This window comes from Tenrec ecaudatus, chromosome 14 (assembly GCF_050624435.1).
Source record: "Tenrec ecaudatus isolate mTenEca1 chromosome 14, mTenEca1.hap1, whole genome shotgun sequence".
In the NCBI taxonomy this organism is placed as follows: domain Eukaryota; kingdom Metazoa; phylum Chordata; class Mammalia; order Afrosoricida; family Tenrecidae; genus Tenrec; species Tenrec ecaudatus.
This window is the reverse complement of record NC_134543.1, coordinates 91,276,511-91,294,726: the sequence shown is the minus strand read 5'-3', so window position 1 is coordinate 91,294,726 and position 18,216 is coordinate 91,276,511. Positions and strand designations below refer to the sequence as shown.

The window sequence follows — 18,216 nt, the reverse complement described above, 5'->3', positions numbered from 1 at the left end:
GTGAGGAGGGCATGGGATGTCTGGTGGGGCTTGATCAAGGGTGATGCTGCCAAGAGGAATTACTGAAAGCCGAATGAAAGCCGAACATGATAGTGGGACAAGAGGAAAGTAAAAGAAAATAGAGGAGAGAACTTGGAGGCAAAGGGCTTTTATAGAGGTCTAGATACAGGCATGTATATATGTAAATATATTAATATTAATGATAGGGAAATAGTTCTTTGTGCATATATTTATAGGTCTAGTATTAAGGTAGCAGACAGACATTGGGCCTCGACTCAAGTACTCCCTCAACGCAAGAACACTTTGTTCTAATAACCCAGCATTCTGTGATGCTCACCTTCCACACAGGATTGCTGAAGACAAAATGAGTGCATAAATAAAAGTGGTGAAGAAAGCTGATGGTGCCCATCTATCAAAAATGTTGCGTCTGGAGCCTTAAAGGTTTTAAGATAAACAAGCGGCCATCTAGCTCTGAAACAACAAAGTCCATATGGAAGAAGCATACCAACCTGTGTGATCATGAGGTGTCGATGGGATCAGGTAGCTGGCATCAAAGACCTAGAACAAAAAATCATATCATTGCAAATGAGGGGGAGTTTAAAGTGGAGACCCAAAGTCCATCTGTAGACAATTGAACATCCCCTTACAGAGGGGATACAAGGAAGAGATGAGCCAGTCAGGGTGCAGTATAGCACCAATGAAACATACAACTTTCCTCTAGTTCTTTAATGCTTACTCCCTCCCACTATCATGACCCAAATTTTACCTTACCAACCCATTTGGACCAGAGAATGTACAGATAAGAGCTGGAAACACAGGGTAGAGATAAGAGCTGGAAAGACAGGGAATCCAGGACAGATAAATCCTTCAGGATCAATAATGAGAGTAGCGATACCAGGAGGATATGGGGAAGGTTTGGGGAGGGGGAAAGGGGGAACCGATCATAATGATCTACATATAATTCCCTCCCAGGGGGACCGACAACAGAAAAGTGAGAGAAGGGAGACAGCAGTCGGTGTGAGATATGAAACAAATTTATAAATTATCAAAGGATCATGAAGGAGGGAGGAGGAAAAAATGAGGAGCTGATACCAAGGGCTCAAGTAGAAAGAAAAATGTTTTGAGAATGATGATGGCAACATATGTACAAATGTGCTTGACACAATGGACAGATGTATGAATTGTGATAAGAGCTATAAGAGTCCCCAACAAAATGATTTAAAAAAAAAGAATGTCTGCGTTGTGCATTGTGCTCTTGTAGAAACAATCTGTGTTGGATTAAACTGACCACACTAACACCAAAATTTGATAAGAAACTTCTGAGGGCAGTGAGTTTCTGTTAATGGGGAAGCAACAACTCAGAAGAGGAATGCTTGCACAACTTGAAGAATGTCACCCATGTCACCAATTGTAGGTGTAGAAGTTCTTGAACTGGCGTGTGTTCTGCTGTGTATCTTTTTAATAACAAGGCAAAATAAATCAGAAAGACAACAAAAAACAGAAGACTAATGAAAAATGAAAAAGTTAGGTGTGGAAATAGATCACCATGACTTATAACCTCAACACTCGGGACACTTAAATGTCTATCCAAGATTTGTGTTAGTTACTCATACAAGAGAAGCCAGACGCTCAACTGATCCAGGGTCCACAGATGAAAACAAGCCAGTTTCTCATAGAAGTGCTACTGTTCTTGGTAGCAAGGCCAGGCAGAAAAGTCTCCCAAGAAGCTCATAGAAAAGACGTCATATTCTATGTGCTGACATGATGGCTGAGACCCATTTCTTGCACAACCCCGCAATATGGGCAGTTTAGAAAGAACAGAAACATGGATCAGAGGCTGGCCATCAGGCCAGCTTCATCTAGACTCTAGAAGTTGACCCCGTGTTGATGCACAGTGTCAGGCGCCAGGGTGGCTGCGACTAGTGTTGGCAGTCGTGTGTCCATTGTTTGACTGGGACCCGAAGGCTCACACTTGGGGCGGGTGAGCAGAGGGCAGTCTGCAATCACCTTCCGCTCACAGCCTTCGCCTCCGGGCTCCCCCCTTACGCACGCCCTGCAGCACCTGCGCCAGCTCCTAACATGGTCAGGCTTCGGTTGGAGAATGCCACGTATGGGTCATCCAGGAGAGGCGGGCTCACTGCAGGTAACACCGGAAAAATGGAAACCCCATAAATAGACTTACTGCCAGTGTGGGGAGCCAGCCAAATGTGAGCTAAGAGGAATACCTTCCGAGCAGGAATCTGCATTTCATTCTCGTAGGACGAACTCCTTTTAAGGGACTGAAAAGTCTACCTAGAAATCCTATGTGATCTGCGCAGCTCACCAAACCCGACCCACAGCCATCAAGTCCATTCTGACTCAGAACGACCCCAGAGGACAGAGTAGAACTGTCCCGCGGGTTTCTGAGACTGTAACCCTTTATGGGAGTAGAAGGTCTTGCTTTAAGCAGCTGCGCTCAACCAAAGCCAAAGTTGTCGGTCGAGTCAAAGCCAACCCATATAGTGAAAATGCAGCATTTAGCCTTTTACCCACGAGCTCGCAGAGTCTCCCAGAACCTCCTGGACCTCCCCACTTCTCCTACCCTCTTTCTTTGAAACACATTCAATGGACCGTTGTGGTTGGTCCTATCATGCCAGAATGCCGGGACTCTCTGAATCTGCTGAGAATAGAATCCATGTGGGGTTCGAATACTCTCCCCCCTGGGTTAATCTCTTTGGTGGCTGCGTGTGAAATACAGGGCAGCATGTGGCAGAGATTAGCCAGGCGTTGCTATCAGATTTCGAGCGTCAGGATGTGTGTGGGCCTCCATCCTTCGCAGTCACGTCACTTGCTTCTTTTAATGAAAACTGAAACCCAGCTCCAGCAGAGGGCCGTGGGGGTGAACAAATGTGTAGGGGAAGAAAATAGAAATGGTTAAGAAGGCTGGTCTAGTTGAGGAGTCTGTCCCACCCTCCCCGACCTTGGAATGCAGGAGGGGCAGGAGAGGGCGAGGAGGGTTCTCTGGGGGGAGAATGAAGGGTGGTTAGGTCTGTGTCGTGCTTCTTGGTAAAGACTAGGACACCTCCAAAAGCAGGAACAGCTGAGATTCGTGACGGTCAGGCGTCCAGTGCTGGGAGGAGACTGGACTGTTCCTTTCCAGACCCCAGCAGATGGTGGATGTAACAGGCTTTCCCTGAGGCAAGGGCGCCGGGGACTGTCCCACCTCCGCATGTCACCCGCATGGCCTGTCCCTGAGGAGAAGGGCCTCCCTGGCCCTTGAGAGCCCTGGGAACACGTCCTGGCTTTGCTGTCCCATGGGCATGTGCAAGGTCAGCCAAGCTGGACTCCTGCCGGCTCTGGTGGTGTGGGCAGCATCCAGCAAAGCTCAGTGGCCTGGGGGAGAGCAGCCAGGCAGTGCGGCCAAGTTTGTCAGTCTGAATCACCTGGAGGAGGAGGTGGGGGCGACATACTTAAAAAGCAGATTTAATCTTCTGTGGTGGAACCTTGGTATGTGAATTTACATTAGGTAGCTCAGACAACTTGGCTGTAATGAATTCTCAACTTGATGGCAGTCAGAGAGAGCCAGAGACCAAGTTCTAACATCGGACGCTGAGAAAGAGCCATCCAAGTCAACAGGAAGATATTTTGGGTGGGGATGGGTACAGGACTTCAAGCAGGTAGGTTGCCTGTGTTTGAACCCACTTTACCTTCTCTGTGACCTCAGGCAAAGCAGGGATGAGGGTTTCCTGCCTTAAAAGACATAGTCTCCAACGAGAAACTCACTGCTTCCAGTCGATTCAGACTTGTACTTTGCTATGAGATGCAGGCCAGTCTATATCACACGCTCGATATTGCACATGTTTGGCCCACTCACTGAATGGTGGGTGTTCGAGTCCACCTACAGGTGCCTTGGAAGTAAGACCTGGTGATCTGCTTCGAAAAGACCTGCTACTGAAAGTCCCATGAAGCACAGGGCTGTTCTGACACACATGGATTGCCGTGAGTTGGCACTGGCTCGATGGCACCTAGTTCAGTGGGTTATTAAACTGCATGATAGAGCCATTGCTGAACTTTGATAGCAATTAAACAGTTCACTTTGTTGAAATGAACATTAAAAAAAAAATCAAGTTCAGCAGGACAGAAAGCATCTGGAGCCCCGGTAGCACATTGCTGCTAACCAGCAAGGTCAGTAGTTGGAGACCACCACCAGCTCCTCAGGAGAAAGATGAGGTTTTGTACTGCTGTAAAAAGTTACAATCTCGGAAACCCACAGGGACAGTTCTCTGTCCTTTAGGGTCGCTGTGAGTGGGAATCAACTCAGACAGTGAGTGAGAAAACAGTGAAAAATATGTTAAAGATAAATATTGATTCCTGAAACATACGGCAGGCAATGTGAGACTTTTCCACCAGCTGTTCCCACGAAGGTACAGTCTGTCTTCCATACAAATGTTCATGAATTTCACTTCTACCTGGTTTTAAAACAATTAAATGGCACTTCATAGGCAGACTTTTCTGAACCTCCCTCCGAACCCCCTCTGGTAGCACACGCCTCCCCACTCTCTTCAATGGTGTAGTAGCCACATGAGTCTGAGTCCGCTCTGTTTTCTAATCTAACTCAGTTCTGGGCTCATATAGATTCATTCGCTCACTTCTCGAATAAAGGGCGTTGACCTGATTCTTCACAAGTGCATGCTGCTGTCTCCAAGGAGAGGACCAATGCCAGTGAACTGCAGTCCTACTGACCGTTGGCTTTGTGTCTTCTGCACACGTGACATCATTTGATCGTAAGCAGTGCAGTCATCTGAGAAAGAAGGTGTTGTGTCTCTTTTCAGAGGGAAAATTCAGGAATGAGAAGGGACTTGCCAAAAAGACCGTGTTAGAGGCAGAATTTGAACCTATGGCTCTCTGGTTCTCACATTCATACCCTCCCTCTCCACTTTCTCCCTGTTGCTTCACATTTGTCTGTAGCACGGAAGCTCTCTTAGTGCGCACTCGCGGCAAAATGTCCACTGTGCTGCAGGGCGTGACCCCAGCCAGTCCTCTCACCCAGCCCTGCTGTAAAGCTGTCCCTGGACCAACCCAAACATGGTTGGGGAGTTCAGGGGGACGCCTAGCATTCCCTGGTATGAACAAATAGCTCTAATCAGCAGGTCTCTTCAGCATATCAATCCAAGACCACTCTCAAGAGCTATGCCTGTGCCCAGTTTTCTATTTTTAACTGGTGTGAACTGGAGAAAAACCACAGCCTTAGAAATCAAAGTACCCGTAGGAACATAGGATACAGGGCACCCCAGGGCAAACCAGTGACCTACGTCCTTCTCATGCTTTTGCCTGTCCCTCTGTCTTCTACCTCCTCATTCCACCCACTCTTCCCCTTTCCCTCCTCAAAAGCACCATGATCTTTCAAAATATATTCTCCACGAAGGAGCTGATATCAGTCATATATACCAGTGCTCCATACACTTCTATTTACATATACTCATCTAGGGCTGAGGAGATCTTGCTAAAACAAACATCCTGATTCTGCAGTTCTGGGGCGGGGACTGTGATTCCCTGGACCTGTAGCTACTGCTGGTTCACAGGCGACACTTGGTGCAGGTGTGCAGGCTAGGTTCTTTGCTATCACTCCAACGGGAATATTTGACGATTCAGTCTTGTCTCTGCTTTAAACAGAAGCGTTTTGCCCCTAGGATAAACACTCAGGTGTTAGCCAGCAAGTGGGTCAGCTACTTTGGATGTTTGCTCCTTCATTCACTTTAATGCCATGAGCTCCTTTTTGGTTGTAGGGACCACAGGCTGTTTTAGCAAACATGGATGAGGCACAGCTGGTGTCTGTTGTTGTTAGGCGCCATCAGAAGGTCCCAACCCCTAGCCACCCTATGCAAGACAGAAGGACACAAAGACGCACCCAGCGCTGATTTCTAGGCTGTGCTAAACCCGTTTCCCTACTCCAGCCAAACCTGGTCAAGCTATCAAGTCAATCAGGTAGACGCAGCTCTCTTCTACCTCTTCCGTGGGCAAGACCCCGAGCCATGCATAGGTGGAGGACTAAGGTGGCCTTGGCTAACTAATCTCAAGTCTTCTCACCTGGGAGAGCACAGCCCCAGCTTCCCGAGGAGAGCCAATTAGGCGGGTGGGAATGAGAGGGCGCCCAGACTCCGGTACTCATTCCAGCCACCCAAATGCGCTGCTGGGTGCCCTTAGTGCCCACGAGGACAACCAGGGTTCTGTTCCTCCCGCAGCGCCCAGTCCTGGAGGAGGAGAAGCTGCTCTCCTCCTCTGCTGCCCTGGCCCAGCTGCCAGGACCCCTTAAGCCAAGGCCAGGCGCCAAGACTTGCCACTCCTTTGTAAGTGGCTCATTGTTCTCAGAGGCTGGTGGGCTGGGGAGGAACAAACCCACAGCACACCCAGGGAGCACCCGACCCTAGGACGGGAAGGGAGTGGGCTGGCGTCACTTTGTCTTCCCCTGCCCCCTACCATTCGCGGCGTGCCCCTCCCTAGTTCCCTATTTGGCCATCCCCCTGGCTGCCCCCTCCCCTTCCTTACATGGTCTGGGGGCCCAGGGCTGAGCCTCTCCCCTGCCCTTGGCTCCAAGAATGGCCTCCGTGCTCCTCAATGGTGCGAAGGCGACCAAATAAGGCAAGGTGGCCGGCCCGGGCCCCCCACCCCTGCCCCCGGCCATTCCAACTGACCCCGTCCATCAGCGCACTATAAAGCTGCGCGCCCCGTGCCCCACGCCCCACATCCAGCGCCAGCCGCACCGGAGCCGAGCCCAGCCGAGCCGAGCCGAGCCAAGCCCCACCTGCGCCCGCGGTGAGTCAGCGCCCGCCCGCAGCGCGGGAGCCCTGCCCCGGGCCAGACGCCGGCCTCCGGGGCCACCCAGGCTCGGGCGCGCCAGGCTGTTCGACGTCCTCTTCTCGGGCCCTGCGTCTCGGCCATCTCGGCAGAGGGACGGGCGCCCGGGAGAGCCCCGCGCGTCCGCAGAGTCGCGGTACCGGGGCGCTCCAGCAGAGAGGCGCGGGCCTGGGGGCGCGGGATGGGGCCCAAGAACCCAGTCTGTTCGTGGTTTCGTTAGGACGGAAAGATGAAGGGCCAGGGCCGGGGAGGCTCCCTTAGTGGGCTGATCACTCCTCGGGAGATCGGACGGCCCCTCCTCTCACCTGAGATGGAGGGTGAGATTCCTGGCAGGTTCCTCTCTGCTGGCAGACTTCCCTTCCACCTCTTTCCCTCCGAGGTTCCCCCTTCCTCTTCTTTACTTGGTCCTGAGCGGGGAGAGGTGGCAAGCGTTTGCTCCAAGTACCTGCTTCCCATGGCCCCCTCCTCTGAGAGTCCAGATAAGGGCCATTCCGCCAGCACTGAGCGCGGGCCACTTTGCTCTCTGCACCCTGCAGACCCCACTGAAGCCGTGTCAAGATGTGCGACGACGAGGAGACTACCGCCCTGGTGTGCGACAACGGCTCTGGGCTGGTGAAGGCTGGCTTCGCGGGCGACGACGCACCCCGCGCCGTCTTCCCTTCCATCGTGGGCCGCCCTCGGCACCAGGTAAATGGCCCCCCTTGCCTGGCCTGCCGGGCCAGGAGCAACCACAGCCCACTCAGTGTCCCTTCCCTCGTACCTGCACCTCTTCAGCCCGGCCATCTAGGACGTGACTCAACTGCCTGCCTCGCCTGTTCCGAGAACACTTCGGTCAAAAAAGAAAAAGACAGGCTAAGCCAGGACAGGCAATACTTAATCCCCAGCAAGGAAGGTGCCCGTTCCCTCTATCCACCCCAATCACACACCTCTCAAAGGGTCTGGCTGCGGTGTTGGGAAAACCACCAGCGCTATCCCTCCTCTCCCAACCTTCAGGCTTTTTAACCCTCCGTCTCTCCTCTAGCCTCCTTTTTCAGTCCTGTTCAAAACCTAACAATCAGAACTTCTCCCAGTCAACCGGTACCCTGTTGGAATTCCTCTCTCTTACAGTTCACAGGGCTCCCAAAAGATGCACTCCATCTCCCTCCTGGCTGGTGCATTTTTAGAATGTAAGCTGGCCAGAGGCAGGAAGTGTCATGGTGAGAGTGAGATAGCACCTTGTTGATCATGAGAAATGCCAGGCTCTGCAGGCTTGCGACATGCCTGGCTCCCGAGGCAGTGTGACTCTGGGCCGGCTGGCAGGGTGCTCGTGGCGTAGCTGTCCATCTTTTTATGTTCACTGGATGAATGTCAAAAATCTCTTAGCAGTGATACCATGTGTTGTTGAGCCAGTCATTCTGAAATGTGACCATCTCTATTCCGATTGACGTGGGTGAGATTACACATTCCGTAAAAAGCATTCATGGTATCTTAAAACTGAGGTGAAATCAGGTCCTCCCTATCCCCCACCTCCACACACATGATTACAATCTCAACAACAGAAATATACCTCTGTTGGGGGGAGGACTTAGCATTTTTTTCTAACTTGGTGTAAAGTCCTACAGTCCTTGATTAGTGGGAGTCTTTATACGTTTATACTTGGCATGGCGATTAGAGGGCACTTGGTAGTGCATCACTTGTCCAAAGCTTCATGGACGAATTTCGTTTCTTCCTACAGGGCGTTATGGTGGGTATGGGTCAGAAGGATTCCTACGTAGGTGATGAGGCCCAGAGCAAGCGAGGCATCCTGACTCTCAAGTACCCTATTGAGCATGGCATCATCACCAACTGGGACGACATGGAGAAGATCTGGCACCACACCTTCTACAATGAGCTCCGCGTGGCCCCAGAGGAGCACCCCACCCTACTCACGGAGGCCCCGTTGAACCCCAAGGCCAACAGGGAGAAGATGACCCAAATCATGTTTGAGACCTTCAATGTCCCTGCCATGTATGTGGCCATCCAGGCGGTGCTGTCCCTGTATGCTTCTGGCCGTACCACAGGTATGGTCGGGCTGTGGGACGTAGCTTAGCCACATTCCCAAGTCATTGCTGCCTCAAGGTCTCTCAAGGTGAAAAAGGAAAGGTCTCTTCCTCAGCTGTCCTGGCTGAGAGATTCATAACTGTAGCACCCCAACGTTAGTTCAGATCATTTCAGAGAGCCAGGGTACTTGGGGTTAGAGTCTTCCCTTGTCTAAGATATGTGATGTCACCCCCAAAAGCTCTGCATAATGTTAGCATGCAGCTGTCATTTACACCATCACAGCCGCAGGGCAAGCATCTTCCAAGAAAGTCTGCATTCTTCACAGAAGCTGAGTGAAAAAGGAAAGAAATGTGTGTAAGCTAGACAACAGAGGGCCTGCGTGCTTAGATAAAATGCGCTCACGCCTGATACAGTAGATGGCCATTTAGAAGCATGGGGTGGGGTGGGGGGCTCTACAGCCACCTTTAAAAGAATTGACTTTTGTTGGCCTCAGCTGTTCGGTTTCTGTGCTCTCTGATGGGCAGGGATCTCATTTTACCCTAATCAATGCCCAGGACTAGGATTTCTCCGTCAAGATTGGAAACAGGCCTTGCTCTGGCTAGAGCAGCGGGCTTTAACCTTGCTCTTCTCCCTTTCCTCTGACAGGCATAGTTCTGGACTCTGGGGATGGAGTTACCCACAATGTCCCCATCTATGAGGGCTACGCTTTGCCCCATGCCATCATGCGTCTGGATCTAGCTGGGCGCGATCTCACCGACTATCTCATGAAGATCCTCACGGAGCGGGGCTATTCCTTTGTCACCACCGGTGAGCCAGTCTCTGTGTGTGCTTGTTGTTTCCTCTCCTCAACAAACCCCCCCACCTGCCCACCACTGACTTCATTCTTCAGAGCTTGACTGTGAGCCCCTTCCTGTCTGCAGCCGAGCGCGAGATCGTCCGCGACATTAAAGAGAAGCTGTGCTATGTCGCCCTGGATTTTGAGAACGAGATGGCCACCGCCGCCTCCTCGTCCTCCCTGGAGAAGAGCTATGAACTGCCTGATGGCCAAGTCATCACTATTGGCAACGAGCGCTTCCGCTGCCCGGAGACGCTCTTCCAGCCCTCTTTCATTGGTGAGTTGTAGGGGCCGCAGCACAAGGGCAGCTTTCCTGGGGCAGCCTGCGGTGTCCTGGAAGGAGGAAGGCGATCTTGAACTAGGGCAAGTCCCACACAACTCAGTCTCAAGTCCCGATGTCTCATTAAGTGAAGAGTCTGTGTTCCGCGCACCAGTGACACCATGACAGATAACATCACTGACGTCCTTTCACAATAAAGGACCAGACAACGTAGTTGCTGAATATCACCTATCTCTTGAGAAGGAGGCAGAGTTGGTTAAGAGAGCTGACTTATTCGAATAGGCTCCAACTACCAAGTAGGGCAACTTTTCTTCTCAATTCCTCATCATTAAGGATATAGCATTCCTCCCAGCAACTAGACCTGCCGCTGCCACCAAACCTTTTATTTTATTTTTCAAATCTTTTTTTTTTAAATAAGGAATAAAGTTTCCAAGAGGAAGCTTGCCAAGCTCTTAGTTCAGTCCACAAATTGAAATCGCACTCAGGTTATTGAAATACGTGTCTTGTCCTTTTCCAAAGTGTCTCCCAGACATCTGATGGTTACCGAAGGGTTCGCTCCAGTCTCAGTGCTAAACACAGCTGCTCCTTTCTTGGCGTCTGTTGTGGATTCGCTGTCAGCACTTTTGAGAAACACCTGTTCCACAAATGTCGTCCAGTATATTTTACAGGGGAACATATGCTTCAGAGACCATGATGACAGCTCCCTGACACAGTGATCTTCTTCCCCCACACCTGCCAACCAAATACACCGTGATCGTTTTTCATTCTTTCTTTCTTCTTAATCTTGTTCCTAGGTATGGAATCGGCTGGCATACATGAAACTACTTATAACAGCATCATGAAGTGTGACATTGATATTCGCAAGGACCTGTATGCCAATAACGTCTTGTCTGGAGGCACCACCATGTACCCTGGCATTGCTGATCGCATGCAGAAAGAAATCACCGCCCTGGCTCCCAGCACCATGAAGATTAAGGTAAAGTACACCGGTGCCTGGGAAAATCAAAGCAAGCCTTCCTGTTAATCAAAGCAAGCCTTCCTGTTATTCCAAACAACTCCTTTCCTCCTACGCTTAACTTCCTGTCTGTGATTCGATTCACCTGTTCACTTTTCTGGCATCTGGGTTTCCAAGCACCATTCCCAAGATGGAAAAAAACTAAGTGCATTCAAGCAGCAGATAAAAATATGTATTTGAAGAAAAAGATAGAGTTTTGAACACATTAAGTCCCCAACACTTGGTCTAGAATTCACCTGACATTGAGCACCTGGCTACATTATTCTCTAGTTCAGAGAATGGAAATTAAGAAAATCCCAATTTTGTAGAGACTTGGGTATTAACAGTAGCAGCCCTGGTGGCACAGTGGGCTCACCAACGGCTTAGTTGGCAGTGGGAAATGACTAGACCCTCCATGGGGGAGAGATGGAGTTTTCTATTTCTGTGAAGGCATCAGTCCTGGAAACCTGATGGAGGGAGGGTGGCTGTGGCAAGTTGCCATCCACTCAAAGGCCGTGGGTTTGCTTTCAGGTTGATCATGGGAATGGTGGGCTAGAGGGAGGTCCATAAAAGTTGACCTGGTCATATTAGATTTCAGTCTGAGCTAAATGCTAATACTTTCTTCCATGAATCTTTCCCGTACGCTGCTTGCTGGGTGCTTGGGAACCTGAAGGGTCACAGGATGCCCGTTTTTCCTTCTCTCTGCAGATTATTGCTCCTCCTGAGCGTAAGTACTCTGTGTGGATTGGGGGCTCTATCCTGGCCTCCCTGTCCACCTTCCAACAGATGTGGATCAGCAAGCAAGAATATGATGAGGCAGGCCCATCCATTGTCCACCGCAAATGCTTCTAAGGAAGGTGCTTTCCCTCCTAGTCGACCTAACCTTCAGGATGATCGTGTTATGCTTCTTGGAGTCTCTCAAGCCACCCTCCCTCATCTCGCATCCATCACTGTACAGTTTGTTTACACATGTGCCATTTATTTGTGCTTCTAATATTTATTGCTTTATAAATAAACCAGACCAGGACGTGCAACCTACAAGAGCCTTTTGTTTCTTTGGGGGGGGGCCTGGGTATGATGTGGGGCAGGTGTTTGCTTACTTTAGATTGTAAACTCATAGACTGATGCCTCCGATGCCATGAGCCATGTGCAGTATTACATTACATTGTATGTATTATAATGTTGAGCATCATAGACCTGTGACGTTCCTCAGATGAACTACCAACAGAAAAACTTCCACTGGATTAATACTGTCTCATAACAACCCTATAGAACAAAGAAGTGTACTTCCCCCTAGGGATTCTGAGAGTGTAAAGAAGCGGTTCTCAACCTGTGGGTCACGACCCCTTTGGGGGTCGAGCGACCCTTTCACAGGGGTTTCCCAATTCATAAGAGTAGTAAAATGACAGTTGTGAAGTAGCAATGAAAATAATTTTATAGTTGGGGGGGGTCACCACCACATGAGAAAGTGTATTAGGTTGTGGCATGAGGAAGGGTGGGAACCACGGGTATAAATCTTTATGGATGGAGAGAGTCGTATATTTTTCCCATGGAACTGCTGGTGGTTTTGAGCCCAATCTCTAATGGAAGCAGGTCTTCCAGCTGAACTCGGGTGAGATTTATCTGGGAGTTACAGTATTAAATTTTAATTTTACACTTTGGAATATAATCAAGACTATATTTCATGTTTTAAAGTAGATTAAGTTTATATCAGCAAGAAATGGAATCCAGTAAAAACCAGTCATAAGATTAATGACTTTTGGATATGGCGCTGAAAATTGTCGTAATGGCATTCCAGCTGTTTCTAACCACTTTGCAGAAAACACGTGTCAGTAATGAAAAAATCAAATATTTTAAATATTATCTTACGTTTTCACTTTTTTGGACTTCTCAGCCTTCTTCCTAGGGACTAGACCTGTTAGTGGGAAAATGCTGATGCCACCTGACAGGTCAGTGCTGCAGCCACTTCATTCCAAATGTCCCCTAACCACGTTAGGACCAGCGGGTCTGTTCAAACAAGTGAGAGAAATCTACAGGCACCAGATCCTGCTGGCTAACCAGCGAGGCCGAAGCCTTCCACCTTTTAATTTCTTTGAGAGGTCGGAATCTTGGGCTGGGTGTGGTGAAGACCATGAAGTGCCAAGAGAGCCAGGGGAGGGAAAGTCACCGTGTCATTGTGCTGCGTGTGGGGCTCTCAGAATATGGAGAAAGGGAAACTAGGGGCAGCGTCAACATGAATCCATCATGCTCTGCCCTTGAGCAGTTCACATCCACAACACCTCGCCCTCCAATGTGCTAACAAATAGCTACCTTTGGGGCGCCAGGGGTTTCTGGCAGGCTTCCAGCATGTGTGGACATCGATCTGGGTCTTGAAGAATAGCTTAAACTTAGAGAGGGGAGAGGGCAGAAAGGAGGTGTCCTCAGAAGGAAACGCAGGCAGAGGCCAGTGTGCAGGGCCCGGAGCAGGCTGATGAGAGCAGACAAGACATGCTGATGAATTTTAGGAAAGCAGGTTGGGAAGGGAGGTTTCAATCCACCTTAACATCTTTCATCTGTAAATGAATTGTTCACGAATTATTAGAGCCCGAGGAGTCCTGGTGGTGGAGTAAGTTAAACACTGAATTGCTAACCAAGCATCGGTGGTTTGAACCCACGAAGTGCTCGGTGGAAGGATGATGAGGCTTTGCCGTCCTAAAGATTGACAGCTTTGGAGACCCCGTGGAGCAAGTCTGCTGTGTGCCACAGGGTTGCAATGAGTTAACAAGTTGGGACTGACTACATATTTGTGGCGGTGGTGGTTTTATTACTACAGCTTTATCTATTGATAAAGGAATTGATGAGATGAAAGAACACAGAGTATTAGACATGGAGGCTTCAAAAAGTTCTTGAAAAAATGGAATAAAAGCTGCTGGGTTTTTCTCATAAACATTTTGAGGTTCCCGCACGCAGTTAATTTGTGGAGTAACCAGACTAGGAACCCGTGTTTTCTGACACAGAATCTAGTAGTGCTTCTACAGCCATCCTTTCTAACTTCAGAGTCTACCGACAGTTAACGCACTCCATCACTCACTTTCTGAGGGGAGTTTGCCTTCAAAATAGGATGTCCTCTGGGATCACCGGACATGCTACATGAGTTGCCTCTGTCATCCAAGCTCCTTGTATTAATTGCTTATGTTCATGTAGAAAGAAGCTTTGGTGGTGCAGTGGTTTAAGCATGTCTTAGCAGACACTGGTGGTTTGAATCGGCTCAGTGGTTCCAAGAGAGAGACCCTTGGCATCTGCTTTCATAAAGAGGATAGCCAAGCAAATCCCATGGGACCATTCTCCTCTGAAACATGGGCTAGCGATGAGTCCCAATCAGTTCCACGGCACCTAATAACACCACCCCGCAGTACTGTGTCTCCAGTTACCATGCCAGAGACGAAACCCTGTATCAATCCTATTTCGTCTCACTTCCTAACCAAAAGGATGTTTTTGATAGGCGCTAGGACCCTCTCTGCCCCCACCATCCACTCTTTCATCAAGTAATTGTGATTATACAACTTTGTTTAAATATTCAAGGGAGTACAGTTAGAGTGAAATGAAAATTACTGAAGTAAGTGAAATATTTGGAAAGAGAGAGAGCAGATTTGCTATATCGAGGGCCTCATAAATGTGATTGCTGCCCCACTCTTCCCCTGGCTTTTTCTGTGGCATCTGTCCACGTGTTGAAGAGTGTGGCCTACCAGCTGACCAGCCCCGGGGAGAAAGAGCCTCTTCCCATACAGTTCTGGTCAAAGTAACAGCAAAGTTTCTGCACCTGGCCAGACTCGAGGGCTGAGTCACACCATCTCCACCACAGGCGGTGATCAAAATTCCTGAGAGTCAGCTGTGTGATTCTCCTAAGGAAGGGAACACAGTGGCTCAAACACCCCTTCCCTCCAGGGATTAAAACAGGAGAAGACTTCTCTTTTGAGATATTGTGGGTTTGGTTCCAGACCACCGCAATGAAACGAATATCGTGACAAAGTGGGTTGCACATTTTTTTGGCCGGGTGTGTGTTTCAAGGCATATATAAAAGGCATGTTTAAAACGGTGGAATCTATGACATGAACACAGCATTACAAAAGAAATGAAATACAGGAGGAATAGCCAAAAAATGACATGGAGACCCAAGGAGAGCACATGCTATTGGGAGAAGGGTGCTATAAACTTACTCTCATACTCTGTCCGTGTGTAAAAAATGCAACCTCTGAGAATAGTGCGCAATAAAGTGAAGGTATGCCTGTAGCCGGGAGGCGGGGAAGGGACTGACTGTTGGAGGGTCCCAATATGCACAATCCAGAAATGGATCTGATTTGCTAGGCCCCGAGAAAGGTAGTGGCTTGCCTCAAAACAAGGATGCAAGATGGAGAACTTTTGGATAGTGGTATGTGTGATTGACCCGTTTTTTATTTTAAAAACTCAGTGTGGTCCAGAGACCACAGACTCTAGGAGATCCAACGTTACAAAAGGAAACACCTTTTGTAAGTCAGATCACTTTAGGGTTCACGTGATCTAAATAAATGTCACTGGTCTTTCCTACTAGCTAATAGACCTAGACCAGCAAAGGTTGTCTACATTCGCCTTAAGTTGTTCCAGGATCTGCATATAAGGAATATCTCCCCGAGCAGAGCATGATGGTTTCCATACCAACCAAACTCACACAGGGAAAACACTCCTTGGAAAAAAAGATCGGAGGCGGCGGCAGAGGTATTTTTTTTGCTAGTGACCCCTGAACTTGATGCTGAAAGATGTTTATTGCAGTTCCTTCCCTAGCTAAGACATGATAAATAGAAGCAAGGTCGACTTTGAGGATAAAGAGCTTCGGTTCAAATGAAGCTGTACTGGGTCTTAGAGGTCTGGGCCTGCTCTCCTTGGTGAAGGCTGACGATGTGATGGAGCCTACACGCCCCTCGGCATCTTCACTGGCTTATTTTTCTGCATTGCTTTACGGCAGCCTCCAGGGAAATCAGAGTTGGGAGAGGAGACAGACGAACAGACTCAAAGAAAGGTTTCGGTGAAGCTGAGCATAAAGATGGCATTCGTGGGACATAAGAAATGGACTCTGGGGTCCAGTGTACATGTAGAGAAGGCAAGGAGGTAGATTAATGCGTGTGAGGTTTAGCTTAGAACGTGGGGAACTTGAATGTTTGAGGCCAGGGACAGGGGAGGCATCATGCAGCGGTAGCAGAGACTTCCTGTAGGGATGCGAAATGCAAATCTACCCCAGGTGAGCACTCTCCCAACACACCTTGAACTCTAGGGTCCACTGCTGTGATAGGTTCCCCAGCATTTCTCACTCCTACACACCAGTGGCTTCAAACACCCCCTACCACTCTCCTCACCCTGAAACTTTCCCTTTCTTTTCTGGCTCCCCTCTGAGAGCAGCTTATGTTAATGAAGGTATCAGTTACCTAATATGTGTTCTTGGGGAAAAACCAGCACAAATTGTTATGCCAGAAAACGCATGTGTAATTTAACAATATTTTTCTGCACATAATATTTTATTAGACTAACTTGAAATATTGATGTGGCTTAGGCTTATGGGTGAAAATGTTTTGAGCCCAAACCTCCATTTTGACACTGACTAATTAAATGGCCTTAAGCAGATTTCTTGGCTTCTCTGAGCCTCAGTAAAGAGGGTCTAACCAAAAGCATCCTCTTCAAGTTGTGATATGCATGTAATGACAGCCTACCTTTAAGACGTTCATCACCGTAACCAGCACAAAGCAAGGGTTTAGTATCACACTTTAATTCTCTTCCCTCCCCTTTTCCATCCATCCTCGCATGGACTTTGGTGACTGAGTCTGGAGGGGTTGGATAAAGGGAAGTGTATTAGATTGGATATATATATATATATATATATATATATATATATATATATATATATATATATATATATATCCGATATATATATATATATATATATATATATCCGATTCGAATGTTTTATTCCCTCAAAGCAAGGGGCTGGCGTGGCCTGGGGACTTCCTCCGGCAGAGGTGCACGCTGGGTTCTCGGGGCTGCCCCACCAGTGGGCTGGTTTGCAGGCAGGCCGTCGTGGGTGCCGAGGGGAAGGGTCCAGGTAATGCAGGGCAGTGGGTTGGGGCAGAGCTTGTGGGACTAGAGGTAGCAGGGCAGGTCCTTCTCGATCACCAAGGGCTCCTCCATGGGGCCGTACCGCTTCACCACACGGCCGTTCTTGTCCACGAGGAACTTGAAGTTCCGCTTGATGGCGTTCCCCAGGATGCCCCGCCCCTTGGGTTGGACTTTCATCCACTTCCACAGCGGGTGGGCGTCGTCGCCGTTCACGCAGACCTTGCTGTACATATCGAATTTGACATTATAGCCGGCAGCGAACTCTTTAACCTCGGCATTACTCCCTGGCTCCTGCCTCCCAAACTGGTTGCAGGGGAAATCGAGGATCAGCAAACCGCACTCAGCATAGCGGGCGTGCAGGTCGACGAGCTGAGTGTAGTTTACGTCCGTTTTGCCTCATTGGGAGGCTACGTTGGTTACGATGCACACAAAACCCCTGTACTTGTCCAGGTTCACCATGCGCCCATCGATGTCCTTGGCAGAAAACTCATGCATGGAACGCGCGCAGCACCAATTGTCACGGGAAGCGCACATGGTGCTGGCCAAGCCGGACACAAGCACGGTACCGCACAGAGCCGCCGGCTTGAGCAGGCGGCAAAGACGACTCTGGATATATATTTTTAAAATCTTAAAAAAAAATAGTTTTATTGGCACATAATCCACCTGTCAAACAACTGAATAGTTCAATCACATCAAGGAGAGTTGCGCAATCATCACCACAATCAATTTTAGAACTTTTTCTTCTTTCTGTACTCATTGTTCTTACCTCCCACCTCCTCTGCCATTAAGCCAGTTATTGTAGCTGCCGCTTTACCTATCCTGGATTTCATGTACAGAAAAACATCAAACAAATTCATAACAATAACAAAATAAAACAAACACCCCTCAATCAAAAAGAAAGCAGAAAATATTAAAAACTAGGACAAATTTCAAAATAGATAGATGTTAAATTTTAACCTAACTGCCTCTGCAACAATCCACTTTCCAATGCACGCTGCATGAGAGCAAGGTTGTTCACATCCACGGTCCATCGTCGGAGTGATTCACGGGAGGCTTAATCCATACGTATTTCCCCTTCACCTCTTTTCAAACTGGAACAGCTTTTAAACTTTCAAATAGCACCGATGAATCATA

General features: G+C 48.8%; 1 protein-coding gene and 1 pseudogene across 1 annotated transcript; one reads left to right on the top strand and one right to left on the bottom strand.

The window, feature by feature from the left end:
* Nucleotides 1-7,392: 7,392 nt before the first annotated feature.
* Nucleotides 7,393-11,984, top strand: ACTC1 (actin alpha cardiac muscle 1). The gene is made up of 6 exons (XM_075530823.1): nucleotides 7,393-7,521; nucleotides 8,549-8,873; nucleotides 9,499-9,660; nucleotides 9,774-9,965; nucleotides 10,763-10,944; nucleotides 11,671-11,984. The coding sequence occupies exons 1-6, from the start codon at nucleotides 7,393-7,395 to the stop codon at nucleotides 11,812-11,814; spliced, it is 1,134 nt and encodes a 377-aa protein (XP_075386938.1). The 3' UTR covers nucleotides 11,815-11,984.
* Nucleotides 11,985-16,993: 5,009 nt separating this feature from the next.
* Nucleotides 16,994-17,631, bottom strand: LOC142425698 (phospholipid hydroperoxide glutathione peroxidase pseudogene; annotated as a pseudogene).
* Between the last annotated feature and the right edge of the window lie 585 nt (nucleotides 17,632-18,216).